Source organism: Nanorana parkeri, unplaced genomic scaffold (genome assembly GCF_000935625.1).
Source record: "Nanorana parkeri isolate BGI_ZX_2015 unplaced genomic scaffold, ASM93562v1 scaffold280, whole genome shotgun sequence".
NCBI classification, from domain to species: Eukaryota; Metazoa; Chordata; class Amphibia; order Anura; family Dicroglossidae; genus Nanorana; species Nanorana parkeri.
Window position 1 is genome coordinate 1255836 of NW_017306548.1, and position 13007 is coordinate 1268842.

Consider the following 13007-nt stretch of genomic DNA (forward strand, 5'->3'; position numbering starts at 1 on the left):
TCATGGAATATGAATGTGTATGTATTTCTATTTTGTTAAAGGAGAACTCCACATATCTGTTCTCTGTTAACAAGTATTATCTGTCCATTTTCTTCCTTTGTGTGCTTTGCTGGGAACAATGCAGAGCGATCTGGTCTCTCCCTGTAGGCCAGCTCGTGCCGGCATACATTTAAGCAGGGCTCATATTCTTCCATTGGGGTCACTATGTCAAGTCAAACACTAGTGCAAGGACCAGAAGTTGCTGACCATGGCTGAACTGCGGAGAATGGTGATATCTCTGCATGGTTTTGGTGAAGCTCAAAAAAGGAGGTGACCTTGATTTAATTTATCGATTATTCTTGGACATTCTTGGTAATTTATTGATTATTCTTGCATCCCCAAATATTTGTAGGAACTTTGTGGAGTTCTATTTGAACCTATTCCTGTATGAACCATCTTTTTTGTAGCAATACCTGTGCTAGTTAACAGATTGCTGGTTCCAAAGATCATCATGGACATCTTAAATCTTTCCCAACCACTGCTAAAAATCTGCCCATGCACAGTGCAGTAGAGGAGGAAGATAGCACAAAAGTGATGTGGCAAAATGTTATAATTCCCATCAATCTTATGTGAGAATCCTCCTGGATCTGACTGAAAATCATTCCACCATGTGCCTGAAATCGTTATTTACATAGGAGGTGTACATGTATGTGGACAGCTTACACATACCTGAGACACCGCTAAGCACAGGATATCGCTAGTGGCCGCAGTGTATGAGCGGATAAGTGTCCCCGTCTCTAAATCCCAGAACTGGAGCTTTCCAGAAGAATCCACGCTGATGATTTCACCGCAGGACAGAACAGCTACGCCCCATACAATACATGTTCGCTTCTGGCCAACTAGCCCACGACGGTCCATCTTTAGCACTTGCAGCAGGCGACCTGGTTTAAAAAAAGATAGCGGAATATATCACAGTGATGAGTCAAGCATCGAATGCCTTGTATGAATAAATAAATCAGTAGGATGGAGAGTGGAAATGACCAACAGCACTGCGAGGATATAGAAGTGTTCCCAAGAGAATACAGTGTGCACCACTGGTGGTGCTGTCCCCCATGCAGGTCATGTACAGCAAGGCTCAAGTTCTATCTGTACAGTTGTCTTGGGAGAATTCAGCTACTACAAAGGTTTTGTCCTCTGGCGAGTACTGGAGATATTATGTAGATTCAACATACAGACTAGGTGCATCTACAACTATGGGCTCCAGCAGACATTTTGGAGAGGACAATACTAAATGGATGCCAGTGGTCTAGGTAGACAGAACAAGGCATACGTGTAACATTCGAAGTAGTGCATGGATGCTACAAGGGTTGCGATGATCAGTCATGACTTATCAAAGTTTGTAACAGGTTCTCCCTGGCAGAGCGTAGGCAACACTGGCACATCAGCTGTTGTGGAACTACAAATCCCATGAGGCAATGCAAGACTGATAGTCACAAGCATGACTCCCAGAAGCATTATGGGATTTGTAGTTTCACTACAGTTGGATGGCCAACGTTGCCTACCCCCTGCTCTGTGGGATACCAGATTGCCCTATAGCTGGCTTTTCTACACCTTTTTACCCAGCCTAATCCAAGCCCATGGATTCAGAGGTACAGGAAGAGTAACTTCCTCTTAAAGGTGTATGTATAGCTAAAAACTTTGCATTTGTTAATTTTGGGATAGAGTAGAGAATGGTTAAAAGCCCTATACTGTTATTCTTTGCAGTCTATGTCCCGCTGTGAAGATTTCCCTTCACTTCCGGTCCTGGAGAGCTAACAGGAAACAAAACAAAATTGCTACAAAGTGAGGATAATTGCCCATTTTCGACAGTTGTCAACAGAACTTTTGTTACAGCTAGATGATTTACAGTCACCGGATTTTCTCACTTTCTGTCTTGGGGATAATAGCAGCTATGAGGGAAAAAAAAGGGCGCGCTCTGACACAGACAGCAATAATTTACAGAGGGCCCAACTCTCTCCAAAAGTAAAAAAAAGTTAAAGCAGGGGTAGGGAACCTTGGCACTCCAGCTGTGCCACAACAAGTCTCATGAGGCACTGCAATACTCAGGCATGACTCCCACAGGGAGGGGTTTGTGATGGGATTTGTGGTGTCACCATAGCTGGAGTACTGAGGTTGCTTACCCCTTCTTTAAAACATATTATAACCCTAAAAAACATTATATTGCAGCTTACTAGTCCTTAGATGTGGTGGCCACATTAGCCTTTTTTTCAGGCTTCATTTCAGCTTGTGATCCTGACAGTACCACACTTCCTGTCCCAGGGTGACAACGATCACTTAATGCACTTAATGTATCTGAAGTAGCAGAGTTGTTACACTAGGCTGCTCTCCTGATTTGGACAAAAAGACCCCCTCATCATCTCCATTACATAGGGAGAAGGTGTTTTGTACAGCTGAGAAAGTTGAAACCTCTGCTTGAAATGATCTTTGAAATGGAAGGAGCCATTTTGTACCCCAGGAAGCTCTGAAAGAAGCACCGACCACAGCGAGCATGAGCCCAACCCTAACATGTTACTAAACCAGATTAGAAAACCAAAAAGACAATATAATTGGAACCTGTGCTCCCCACCTGATGAGACGCTGAACACTTTAATCGTGTTGATGGAACCTGCCACAATATGGGAACCTGAAGGATGCCAAGCGATGCACAGAATACGCTCTGCGGGAAGAAAAAGAAGACGTTAGATTACACATCAGTCGGAATCCAGGCCCGCCATACGTTGTCATCACATCATCATCCATCTAGCAATCACCTTTCTGCCGATCCAAGCTCTTCTCAAACACAATGCGCTCTGGAGCAACGGTGAACAGCTTCACTGAGCCGTCCTCACAGCCCACCTGTAACAAGAGGAACAGCTCACTGATGGTTCTCATAGAGGAATGAATGCACAACCTAAAGAAGAACTCTGATCCAAAAAAAAACATGAGACTATTAAGTCTGGGCTGTAAACTTTAACCCCTTCATGACTGAGGCCCTTTTTTCAATTTTTGCACCCATGTTATATTCCACATTTTAGACCTGAAAATGACGTAAAACCCCCCAACATTATATATTTTCTGAATGCCAAGACCCTATAGAATAAAATGGTGGTAGTTGAAAATTTTTATGTTGCGCAATATTAGCGCAAAGGTGTATAAAGACCATGATGCATTCCTGAATTCTGTGTGCTGCTATTACACCCCATCTACTGTCCATAGGGTATTTTTTTTAAGACTACAAGGAGTTCTCTGATTGGACAAGGTGGAGAGGAAGGGAGGGTGGTGTCACAATCTCCCATCTAATTATAGAACACCTTGAAATAATTTGGGGAAAAAAAAGAGGCGTTCTTTGATTGGTGGCAGTGCTAAGCGTCTACCTGTGCTCAGTGTGCAGAGGGGAAGCTGCAGTTGGGAGATCACAGCCATCACCGTATGCAACACGGACTACTACAGTTATTTTCAGCCTCCTCAGTGGCCCTCCGGATATCAGCTAAGGGTACTTGCATGGAGCCAAGCTGGACCAATGCAAGCTTTCAAAAAAAAAAAAAAGATTACTGGAGTTCTGCTTTAAAGAGAACTTCAGAAATTAGCAAAATTAACTCTTGCAGTGGGTCTACCCCTGCACTGCAAGTGTTAACTGCTCGTTTTGGTCTATTGGCTGGAATAAGGCAGATTTATTGACCTGATCCTCTATCCCTCCAGGCTGCTAGAACGGTCTCCACAGCCTCTTCTCCCCTGGGCTCTGGCAGTCAAAGTCCCGCTGATGTCATCACGTCTAAAGCAGGTCCATTCACCTACATTAGATGTGAGGATGCCAAGGGACACTACAGCCGGAGTGGAGTGGGAGAGAGAAGCGAGTGCTGTTTGTTGCAGGACCAAGGATCAGGTGAGTATCTCTTCCGTATTCCAGCCCCTAGCCCAAATGAGCATTTAACCCTTGCAGAGTGGGGGGGTTAATTTTGTTAATAGCTGCAGTTCCTCTTTAAGATATTTTGGCTGTGATGGTCAGCGGCACCCCCAACATATTTATGCTAACCACTTTTGGGGCACCAGAACACAGTGCTGAATATATGTTTGCTGACCAGTAGGTGTACTGGAAAACGTGCACCTTGCTTTATAAAGTCAGTTATTGATTGCTGGGACACACTGGAGGTCTTCAGCTGCTTGTGTGCTGGGCTTTTAGTGTGTACTTGCACCTTTTGGAGGAGGAATTGGTTACCTCCAGGTACACCCCCCTTCCATTTACTTATATCTGTGCCTCTCCCAAGATGGGAGCTCTGGGAGATTTGAGTTAAAGACTGCACTTTACAGATGGGCCTTGACGAGCCAGTGTGGCTTCCACATAGATCTGCAAATCTACCGGGTTTTAATACAAAGTGATGAAGAAGTGCTGGCAATCGCTTTCATTTTAAAATTTAAAACCATCGGCTGTGTACCCTCCTAAATTAAAAAGGAGGGTGACAGTGTGGGACAGGATGATGAATGTCGGTATCCATTACTGCCGGCCTGATTTGCATTTTCAGCTTATATGCAGATGTTGCTGGAGTTTCAATCAAGATGAAATAACAACAGGTGATAACACACAGCACATCATAGCTGGGCAAAGTGTCAGTATGTCCAGGAAAAAGCAACCTCCCACCTACTATGCCATGCTCCCCCTGGTACTCGGTTGGGTCACCAGTCAATACCGGGTGCTTCCAGCTGGTGGAGCAAGAGACCTCTTCCCAGGATGCAGTGGTCAGGCCTGAGAGGCCAATTGCCAGACCCGAACACTATCACATGAGGACGTCATCAACCCTGTGTAGGCTTCAGGGATCGACTCCTGGCTCAAACACAATAACTGTGCTGCGGGAATGCAACGATGATGTGGTATGAGGAGGTGAGTGGGGGGTGTTCAAGAGACTTTATCACCTACACTGAGCAGGTAAATTGGCCGAGTCTCTGAATGTTTGCTGCTTTTCTTTAACCCCTTCATGACTGAGGCCCTTTTTTCATTTTTTGCACCCATGTTATATTCCACATTTTAGGCCTGAAAATGACTTAAAACCCCCCAACATTATATATTTTCTGAATGCCAAGACCCTATAGAATAAAATGGTGGTAGTTGCAAATTTTTATGTTGCGCAATATTAGCGCAACTCCTTATTAAACCCCAACATTTAGTGAAAAATTTAATTTAATGCCCCAAAACACAACAAAATACCAATTTTTTAAATGACATATAAAAGATGAGGTTACAACGAGTAAAACGATACCCAACATGCATAGGTTACAAATTGCGTGCGTCCGTGAAACGGCGAAAAACTGCAGTACCCCAAAAAGTCAATAGAGGACGCTTTAAAAGCCCCCACAGGTCATCAATTTAGAAATACCCCAAAATACTGGCCCTAGAATTATTGCTCTCACTCCGGCGTGCGCGGCAATACCCAACATGTGTAGCGCGTTCGTCGTTTTCATACGTAGGCGCACCCGACGTACACTGTACGTCGTCAGTCACGAAGGGGTTAAAAATATCTCAACCACCCATAGTGCACTGCAGCACAGCACACCTACTGTTCTACTGCAGGGATAGGAAAACTCTGGCCCTCCAGCTGTAAAACTACAAGTCCCAGGAGGCATTGCAAGACTGACAGCCACAGGCATGACTCCCAGAGACAGAAGAATGATGAAAATTGTAGTTTTACACCAGCTGGAGGGCAGGAGCTTGCCTACCCCTGTTCTACCTTATATATGGCTCCTGCAGAGGATTATGGGTACGGGTATGTACTAAGAGGGTGAAGGGCCGGAACTTACGGCAAGCTGAGATCCACACGGACTCGGCGTGATGCTCCATATGGGGCCTCCAAACGCATTCAGAGAATATTTGACGCACAGCCTCTCCAGGTCGTATTCGGTGATCTCTCCGTTCAGACCTGCAGAGAAGAGTCGGTCTCGGGCCACCCAGCATATAGACTCTGTGGATCTCTTCTCGTCGCCGGGAATGATCTGTGTGGCAGAGAACGCAAAACGGGACATAAGTGCAAAGATCACAACGATGTTTAATTAATGAGAACATCGAAACACCTAATGCAACGTGTTTGATAAGAACCCGAAGAGTAAATAATTGGGTTCATTTATAACAGTTAGTCTCTAGATGGCGCTGATGAGTATAGAAGCCACATACATGGACCCCAATATGTTGTCTGCCACAATGTATCAGACGTGTGCACGCTTTCTCATATACAGGAAGAAACTAATTATGGTACCCAAAGAAGCCAGCCAATCAGAATCCATCTTGTACTTGTCTGGTGTTAGGGTTAGTGATTGGAGCCCAACTCGGGCCAAAACTTGTCATTTAGATTTGGATACAGTGGAGAAGGGCTACAGGCTTTATCAGGTTGTTCTTGCCATTTGTGCCCCTATTAGGGAAATTTCCACTCACTTCCTGTCAGGACAGGAAGGGCACATTATACACTACTAATCCCATCATGACGAACACAGGCAGACATATTTAAAGGAGAACTATGAGGTGAGTGATTTCCACTCACCTCATAGTTAGAGCCGACCTGTGACAAAGAAGCGGTCACAGGTCGGCTCTATTGATCGGGAAGTCAGCAGAAACATGCCGCCGATCGGCTCACTTTCTGATCGCCTCACTGCAGTGAACGGTGACTGTCAGTCACCACTCCCCACAGGGATTCCCCCCACCGATCCTCCTGCGCTGACTGGAGGAACGAACGGGGGAGGGAACCACTGGCTCTGCCTCTATATAGGCAGAGCCAGCTGTCACTTATGCAGCTGGGTGAATCCAGACAGTATTGTCGGGATCTGTCCCGGCTGCGGCGTCTCAGTATATAGTGAGCAATAGCCCACAATATATTGAGCTTTGGGTCACGGGAGGAGGTTCCTATATGTCCTTCCGTGACCCTAAAGAGAACTATGGGGAAAAACACTTACCCCATAGTTCTCTTTTAAAGTCCAGCCTAGGTGACAGCCATGACACGGTGAAGAAATGAGTGTAGCCGCCTTAGGGCATAAAGCGTTATTCACAGCCAGTTCATCTGACAGGTAAGCGGAAATATTTTACATTTTGGGTTTAGATACACAGTAAATATCGTTTATAAAACGTACCGTTTCCTGGTAGTAGTTGGCAGAAAAGTTGTACACTTCCACAGACCCGTCATTGCGAGCCACGGCGAGCTTGTCTGTCTGTTCCGAGTATGAAATGCATCGCACACCGGAGGGAATGTAATCGAAGAACCGCACGCGGTGAACCATGAACTCCCCCATTCCCTGGGGGGGGGGGAAAAAAATAATCATATATAAATGAACGAATGAACATTTTGCGCTCCCCCAATTCTGTATCTGAGATGTCATGACTGAAAGTGTTGTCCATGGCATCGATGTCTGCCACCGATGGGGGCTGATCTCAGTGCTGGACATACAGTGTATATAAGACATGATGATGTTACAGGTCCTTAGACTGCTGGAGCCAATCTAGGAGCCAGGCAGGGTCAAGGATTGTGTGAGTATTTCCCCTTTATTCAGTCCCCTAGAGAAAACTGAGCAGTTAACCCTTGCAGTGTGGTGGGGGGTAGCCCACTACAAGGATATACCCATCCTGCTCCTATTTTTTTCATCACTGTGGACAAAAATTTGTGGTATCTATGGATTACAAGCACTGCGTAGAGAATGTCACACCACCGATTGAAGCCGTATGGCACATGTGGCCAACTCTTCACCCAAAAGCGGTGCATTCATCTCCTCTTCCACGACAACTCACAATGCCACTGAGCAGACACAACAAGTGCTTTAAAGAAGAGGTTTTGGGAGCAGGAGTCTCAGCATAGAAATTTTCAGCTCAACTACTACTAGGGGTGACTTTTGATCAACCGAAAAAACACATTTATTGGGGAGGAGGACAAGTTCTCTTTAAAGGCACAATCTGGTTAAACATAAAAGCTGGAACTGGTTCAGGGCACAGGGCCTGGTGTTCATCCTTTGCATCGGTCTACCCCACCAGCTAAACCCCTTTCATTGCTGGTGTCCTTATTTTCTAGAGAACCCCGAGCATGGGGAACTGGAAGCCAGCGTGTTCTCTGGTGCTGGCTCCGCCCTCAGCAGCTACAGCCACACTCAATGGGATGTGATTAGCATGCGCTTACCCCGCTCTGTCATTTTACGTGACCTACCACTTCATGGCTGAGTTGCTGTTGCTCCCACTTTGTTATAATACCGCTAACAGGTGACCGCGGAATATTTAGTAGCAAGGAAATTTCAAAGAACACCTGAATACAATGATTTGGAGAGTGTCCAAATACTTTTGCCAATAAAGTGTATCTGCCCCAGATGGGGGCTGATCTCATTAATGGGTATGTGCCACCGTTAGAGGCTGATCTCAGTGCTGGTTAGGGCTGCAACAACTAATCGACATAATCGATTATAATCGATTAATCATGTCTGCCGCACATGGAGGCTAATCTCGGTGCTGGTCATGTCTGCCGCACATGGAGGCTAATCTCGGCGCTGGTCATGCCTGCCGCACATGGAGGCCGAACTCGGCGCTGGGCATGCCTCATTTTTTAAACTTTATTTTATAGTTTATCCGATTAACCGATTAATCGAACTTAATAATCGGCTAACTAATCGATTTTGAAAATAATCGTTAGCTGCAGCTCTAGTGCTGGTCATGTCTGCCGCACATGGAGGCTAATCTCGGCGCTGGTCATGCCTGCCGCACATGGAGGCCGAACTCGGCGCTGGGCAGGCCTGCCGCACATGGAGGCCGAACTCGGCGCTGGGCAGGCCTGCCGCACATGGAGGCCGAACTCGGCGCTGGGCAGGCCTGCCGCACATGGAGGCCGAACTCGGCGCTGGGCAGGCCTGCCGCACATGGAGGCCGAACTCGGCGCTGGGCAGGCCTGCCGCACATGGAGGCCGAACTCGGCGCTGGGCAGGCCTGCCGCACATGGAGGCCGAACTCGGCGCTGGGCAGGCCTGCCGCACATGGAGGCCGAACTCGGCGCTGGGCAGGCCTGCCGCACATGGAGGCCGAACTCGGCGCTGGGCAGGCCTGCCGCACATGGAGGCCGAACTCGGCGCTGGGCAGGCCTGCCGCACATGGAGGCCGAACTCGGCGCTGGGCAGGCCTGCCGCACATGGAGGCCGAACTCGGCGCTGGGCAGGCCTGCCGCACATGGAGGCCGAACTCGGCGCTGGGCAGGCCTGCCGCACATGGAGGCCGAACTCGGCGCTGGGCAGGCCTGCCGCACATGGAGGCCGAACTCGGCGCTGGGCAGGCCTGCCGCACATGGAGGCCGAACTCGGCGCTGGGCAGGCCTGCCGCACATGGAGGCCGAACTCGGCGCTGGGCAGGCCTGCCGCACATGGAGGCCGAACTCGGCGCTGGGCAGGCCTGCCGCACATGGAGGCCGAACTCGGCGCTGGGCAGGCCTGCCGCACATGGAGGCCGAACTCGGCGCTGGGCAGGCCTGCCGCACATGGAGGCCGAACTCGGCGCTGGGCAGGCCTGCCGCACATGGAGGCCGAACTCGGCGCTGGGCAGGCCTGCCGCACATGGAGGCCGAACTCGGCGCTGGGCAGGCCTGCCGCACATGGAGGCCGAACTCGGCGCTGGGCAGGCCTGCCGCACATGGAGGCCGAACTCGGCGCTGGGCAGGCCTGCCGCACATGGAGGCCGAACTCGGCGCTGGGCAGGCCTGCCGCACATGGAGGCCGAACTCGGCGCTGGGCAGGCCTGCCGCACATGGAGGCCGAACTCGGCGCTGGGCAGGCCTGCCGCACATGGAGGCCGAACTCGGCGCTGGGCAGGCCTGCCGCACATGGAGGCCGAACTCGGCGCTGGGCAGGCCTGCCGCACATGGAGGCCGAACTCGGCGCTGGGCAGGCCTGCCGCACATGGAGGCCGAACTCGGCGCTGGGCAGGCCTGCCGCACATGGAGGCCGAACTCGGCGCTGGGCAGGCCTGCCGCACATGGAGGCCGAACTCGGCGCTGGGCAGGCCTGCCGCACATGGAGGCCGAACTCGGCGCTGGGCAGGCCTGCCGCACATGGAGGCCGAACTCGGCGCTGGGCAGGCCTGCCGCACATGGAGGCCGAACTCGGCGCTGGGCAGGCCTGCCGCACATGGAGGCCGAACTCGGCGCTGGGCAGGCCTGCCGCACATGGAGGCCGAACTCGGCGCTGGGCAGGCCTGCCGCACATGGAGGCCGAACTCGGCGCTGGGCAGGCCTGCCGCACATGGAGGCCGAACTCGGCGCTGGGCAGGCCTGCCGCACATGGAGGCCGAACTCGGCGCTGGGCAGGCCTGCCGCACATGGAGGCCGAACTCGGCGCTGGGCAGGCCTGCCGCACATGGAGGCCGAACTCGGCGCTGGGCAGGCCTGCCGCACATGGAGGCCGAACTCGGCGCTGGGCAGGCCTGCCGCACATGGAGGCCGAACTCGGCGCTGGGCAGGCCTGCCGCACATGGAGGCCGAACTCGGCGCTGGGCAGGCCTGCCGCACATGGAGGCCGAACTCGGCGCTGGGCAGGCCTGCCGCACATGGAGGCCGAACTCGGCGCTGGGCAGGCCTGCCGCACATGGAGGCCGAACTCGGCGCTGGGCAGGCCTGCCGCACATGGAGGCCGAACTCGGCGCTGGGCAGGCCTGCCGCACATGGAGGCCGAACTCGGCGCTGGGCAGGCCTGCCGCACATGGAGGCCGAACTCGGCGCTGGGCAGGCCTGCCGCACATGGAGGCCGAACTCGGCGCTGGGCAGGCCTGCCGCACATGGAGGCCGAACTCGGCGCTGGGCAGGCCTGCCGCACATGGAGGCCGAACTCGGCGCTGGGCAGGCCTGCCGCACATGGAGGCCGAACTCGGCGCTGGGCAGGCCTGCCGCACATGGAGGCCGAACTCGGCGCTGGGCAGGCCTGCCGCACATGGAGGCCGAACTCGGCGCTGGGCAGGCCTGCCGCACATGGAGGCCGAACTCGGCGCTGGGCAGGCCTGCCGCACATGGAGGCCGAACTCGGCGCTGGGCAGGCCTGCCGCACATGGAGGCCGAACTCGGCGCTGGGCAGGCCTGCCGCACATGGAGGCCGAACTCGGCGCTGGGCAGGCCTGCCGCACATGGAGGCCGAACTCGGCGCTGGGCAGGCCTGCCGCACATGGAGGCCGAACTCGGCGCTGGGCAGGCCTGCCGCACATGGAGGCCGAACTCGGCGCTGGGCATGCCTGCCGCACATGGAGGCCGATCTCTGTGCAATCAGTGATCGGTACACACAATGCAGTCTGCCCTCAGTGCCCGGCGGCCCCGGTTCACCCCCTCTCTCAGTTCACTCACCGGCTCTCACGTTGCTCCTCTATTCTCACGAACTGAGTGGTGGTCATGGGGGGAGGGTAAGGTCTGTGTTAGGGACATAGGACAAGTTTTGATAAATCCCCCCCCCTATGTATGTAGCCAGCTTGGCCTTGCAGCATGGAGTAAGTACATCTTTGGCTACTGGGAGACGTGACTACGTGTGTACAATATCATTAGCACAGTCGGCACATTGATTTCAAGGAAGCGGCAAAAAGCAATGAAATCTCGAAGTATCAGGGGAATAAAATGCACCTAAAAGGCAAATAATCCCAGGACATGAATATCCGTCTACAATGTCATGTCCCTGCCACAGCCATACACAGCCTGTCCATCTGCCAGTGTCCTGGGAGGGAATCCATGCACGGAATGTTCCTCTTGGCGTTGGATTTTGATCAGTTTGGTAACTATAGACACTCTTATATTCTTTTCATAGAATCATTTTAACTTTTTAGGTAACCAGTATTACAGTAGCATGGAGTTTGTATGTTTCATCTGTGTTGTTGGTTTCCTCCAGGTGCCCTGGTTTCTTCCTCAACACAACATACCATAGTGGTGGGGTAACTGGAGCCTGACCGACAGAGGTCCTAACGTGTGTGACTGTAATGGGGTCATTATGGAAACTTTCCATGTGATCAGTTCTATGTAACGTGTTGTGCAAGGACACAGTGTAAATGGGGGAATTGGGTCTCTGAGGAATCATAGTTATGGCTGCCCGATGGAACACATGACTGTTATCCCTGAGTCTGCTTCTCATTGCCTTACAGAGATGCTGAGGGGCAGCCGGGGGAGTGGATGCTAATGGAGCTCCAGGGGGAGATCGAAGCCCGAAAAGACGATGGAGTGGCTGGAAAACTGATGGGTGACCTGCATTTCACTAAGGAGGTGAGCTGGGCGCCTTCTGTGCGTTTTCTGTCATTTTACACAATGGAATACTTCTAGAATATTTCAAGGAGTGCATTAGAAAAAGAGGTTTCCATTAGGAATGCACCGATGTATCGGCCGCCGCAACATATCGGCCGAAAATGGCACTTTTGGCTAAATGCCGAAAGTGCCATTTTCTGGCCGATACATCGGCGCATCCCTGCTTGGCGCTGCTCTGTGTCCCAGGAGGGAGGAGAGAAAGTGTCACAAGCGCTGCAGGAGGAGAGCGCTGCCTCCTATCACAGTCCGGCAGAGCGGTGTGTGGGCGGAGACAGCGCTGTCACAGGAGGCTGAGCTCTCCTGCACCGGCCCGCCCAGCCTCCTGTGACAGCGCGTCAGAGAGGAGAGCCAATGCAAACACTCAGTGATAGCTGAGTGTCTGTACATAATTGAGGACATAGTAGGTTTACTATATCCCCAATTACGAATGAATGGGAGAGATCTACATCACCTCGTGTTCATTCATAGTTGTGGTTATAGTAATCATACTCTGTCCTCATGTTATGAATGAACAGGAACACTCAGTATGCAGGATTCCTGTTCATTTATAACAGGGGACACAGAAAAAGAGATTGAGGAAAATCTCTTTTTCTATTTTAAAAGGAAAATATCAGGGGTCTAGACCCCCAATATTTCCCCGAAGCCCCTAAAAGTAAAGTAAAAAATAAAGGGGGGGAGGTGCAGGGTACAGTTCCAGTGGTTGTTTATATAATGGGGGGGGGGGGG

At 51.4% G+C, this 13007-nt stretch overlaps 2 protein-coding genes across 2 annotated transcripts in view; one reads left to right on the forward strand and one right to left on the reverse strand.

Moving 5' to 3' along the window:
• The window catches only part of UTP4 (UTP4, small subunit processome component), a 31620-nt gene extending 20259 nt beyond the window's left edge, over positions 1-11361 (reverse strand). The window contains exons 1-6 of the mRNA XM_018557327.1: positions 11343-11361; positions 7126-7286; positions 5809-6000; positions 2790-2874; positions 2606-2695; positions 709-920 (exon numbers count right to left, since the gene is read on the reverse strand). Coding sequence (XP_018412829.1) covers positions 709-920; positions 2606-2695; positions 2790-2874; positions 5809-6000; positions 7126-7284 — 738 coding nt within the window. The 5' untranslated portion in view covers positions 7285-7286; positions 11343-11361. The remainder of the gene's footprint in view (positions 1-708; positions 921-2605; positions 2696-2789; positions 2875-5808; positions 6001-7125; positions 7287-11342) is intronic.
• Positions 11362-11477: 116 nt separating this feature from the next.
• CHTF8 (chromosome transmission fidelity factor 8) overlaps positions 11478-13007 on the forward strand; it is a 4247-nt gene continuing 2717 nt past the window's right edge. The window contains exons 1-2 of the mRNA XM_018557318.1: positions 11478-11482; positions 12125-12242. Of these exons, the coding sequence (XP_018412820.1) occupies positions 11478-11482; positions 12125-12242 (123 nt within the window). The remainder of the gene's footprint in view (positions 11483-12124; positions 12243-13007) is intronic.